Below are 2439 nucleotides of genomic sequence, written 5' to 3' on the forward strand. Positions count from 1 at the left end.
TGTTGAAACTTGAAACACGCATAAGATTTCATTTACACCTCATTGAAGTTGAGAAAAGTACATCATCATTTGCAGTGATTCACCTGATGGTGAATTCGATACCACTGATAAAGCTCTTATTTTTATCACACAATACATAATTTTATTACTTTTAAGCCTCTTAATTTGGACCAAAGGCATTTAAGCGCCATGACCCATACGTCCTGGCTATTAGTTTTGCGGTTTGGTTTCTGGCTCAGTGTAACCAGCGTCCTTTGGCTCACCAGCATATGTGCAGCATCTGCAGCCTCCATAGCCGCCGCCGCCACAGCAACCATGGTTACAACCACCACCACCACCACCATAATGACCACCACCACCACCACCACCACAATGGCCTCCATAACAATGGCCGCCACCACCATAACGGCCGCCGCCGCCACCATAACGGCCGCCGCCACCACCGTACTTGGATTCTTCCAGGCCTTCAGTGCTCTTCTCTGCTGCATTGGCTGCAAATAGTCACGGGATCATGCAGAACTATTTAGTTAGTACATGCGTCCTAGAAAAAAAAAATTTTATAGGAAAAAAACCGTCTTGAGGAATTCATGTTGTGCAAAAACGTCTATGTTTTGCAGGTATAAAATTGTTGATAAAGGAAAGAGTAAGTTCTTGAATGGACAGCTAACTATTTTCGGTCACTTTAAGAAAAAAAAGAAAGCTTACTATTTTCGGCCAAATCCCTGGCTGTCACCTCTGAGGCAATCATCAGAACTGCTGCTAAAAGGCATAGGAGGAGAATTGCCTTGGAACCCATTTTTGTTTTCCTCACACAAATTGGTTTATGAACTCAAGAATTGGAGTTGAGAACAATGAGAAGGATGAGGAAGCTGGAGCCTTCTCTTCTCTATTTATAGGGAAATTTACGTGACATGTTTCACGAAGATGGAGAGATAAAATATGCGTGTAAATGTTTCGACCGCACGATTGAGGTGGTAGTTGAAGATAATTGTGATGGCATATGTGATAGAATATCCGACAAAGATGAAAGATGGAGCCAAAAATTTTGCTTCTGGGGGTAAATAATAGAGAGCTTAGAAATACAAAAGAATGTAACAACGAAAGTATCACAAATTGTAATTCTGAATTCAAAATAGCATAACTAGCATTTTAGTGAAAGGATAACTCTGAAGCAAAATAATTATAATAAAATTCAATACAATTCTGCTCTTTATTAATCAGAGTGTTATGCAACAAAAAATATTACTTTATTATCATTCACTGTATAGAAACTTATTATTGAATTTACTTTTTACAAAAATTATCTTAGAATTCAAGAATATCAAGTTTGATTTGATATTAAAGTAAGATAACATTAAAAAATCGCTTATACCATATTGCATTAAAGTTAGTTGTTGGGAAGAATAATACTAAACGGCTAAGAATAATTGTTTAAATAGAGAATTACTGACGATTGAAAAGAATAATAGAAGAATTTCTAAAGAAAAAAACCTTAAAGATAGGACTTGCCTTAGTGTACTTAAAGTTGGAATTTGGAGATTGATAGATAGAGTTGAAAACAAGGCGGTCTAACTTTTTGTGTTTGTCACAATGACATTTTGTGAGTTGTGTCTGTTACAATGACTATCAATGTCATTTTAATTTTTTTTTATTTCGGTTGTATTTTCATTTTTTATATATTATATCTATTTTAAGTGATATCATAATATAATTTAACTCGGAGACTAGAGGTTGGTATTTTAATTGATATACTACCGTATTTAGGATATTAGAGGTTCATATGTTATGTGAAAGTTAAGTAAAGACGAGACATAAAAGATTACTATTAATTACATTTGGGGAGGGGGTGGAAATAGGAAAATTTTATTAATTTTATAAATAAAGAAGTATAAAAATAGGTTTCAAAAGTTCTGGGATGCGTCCCCGGCCCCATGTCTCCATCCTTCATATCCAACTTATCACAACTGGATTTCCTGTCCAGGATTTATATTAGATATTCTAATGGCATTATCCAACTTGGAAGTTTCAAACTTGCCTGTGGCTTTTCAAACTACTGACATTATCACAACTTGGAAGTTTCAAACTTGGCTGTGACTTTTATAGTAAACCCCAGAAATTGCGTGACCACTCGATGCAATCAAGAATATATTTAAAAAAGCTCTCAAATTTCGCACAAAAGTGGCAAATTCATATATATATATATATATATATATATATATATATATATATATACACTAGGTGATGATTTCCCACGCAAGGCGTGGGAACTTTAGACGTGTTAGTAAAATTGTATTTGTTATTATGATATTAGTTGAGAATATATTAGTTTAAAAGAGTACAGATGGTTGATATGATGCTGATTAGGAGCGTTAGAACTATTGAAAAGACTATTGATTGTGTAGTGAATATTTTCTACTGAATCATATCCTTTGGCTAATA

The 2439-nt window shown here is 34.5% G+C and overlaps 1 protein-coding gene across 1 annotated transcript; it reads right to left on the reverse strand.

Moving 5' to 3' along the window:
• Positions 1 to 872, reverse strand: LOC113766958 (cold and drought-regulated protein CORA-like). The gene is made up of 2 exons (XM_027311120.1): positions 706 to 872; positions 1 to 491 (listed from the first exon to the last, which is right to left on the reverse strand). The coding sequence occupies exons 1-2, from the start codon at positions 794 to 796 to the stop codon at positions 211 to 213; spliced, it is 372 nt and encodes a 123-aa protein (XP_027166921.1). The 5' UTR covers positions 797 to 872; the 3' UTR covers positions 1 to 210.
• Between the last annotated feature and the right edge of the window lie 1567 nt (positions 873 to 2439).

The sequence above is a fragment of the Coffea eugenioides genome, chromosome 3 (assembly GCF_003713205.1).
Source record: "Coffea eugenioides isolate CCC68of chromosome 3, Ceug_1.0, whole genome shotgun sequence".
NCBI lineage: Eukaryota > Viridiplantae > Streptophyta > Magnoliopsida > Gentianales > Rubiaceae > Coffea > Coffea eugenioides.

What these genes read in the sequence shown, in the direction of transcription:
- LOC113766958 (XM_027311120.1), bottom strand. Translation starts at nt 796, where the DNA reads ATGGGTTCCAAGGCAATTCTCCTCCTATGCCTTTTAGCAGCAGTTCTG. An exon ending in CAGGGATTTGGCCGAAAATA is followed by an intron (nt 492 to 705) that starts GTAAGCTTTCTT and finishes GACTATTTGCAG; the next exon opens with CCAATGCAGCAGAGAAGAGC.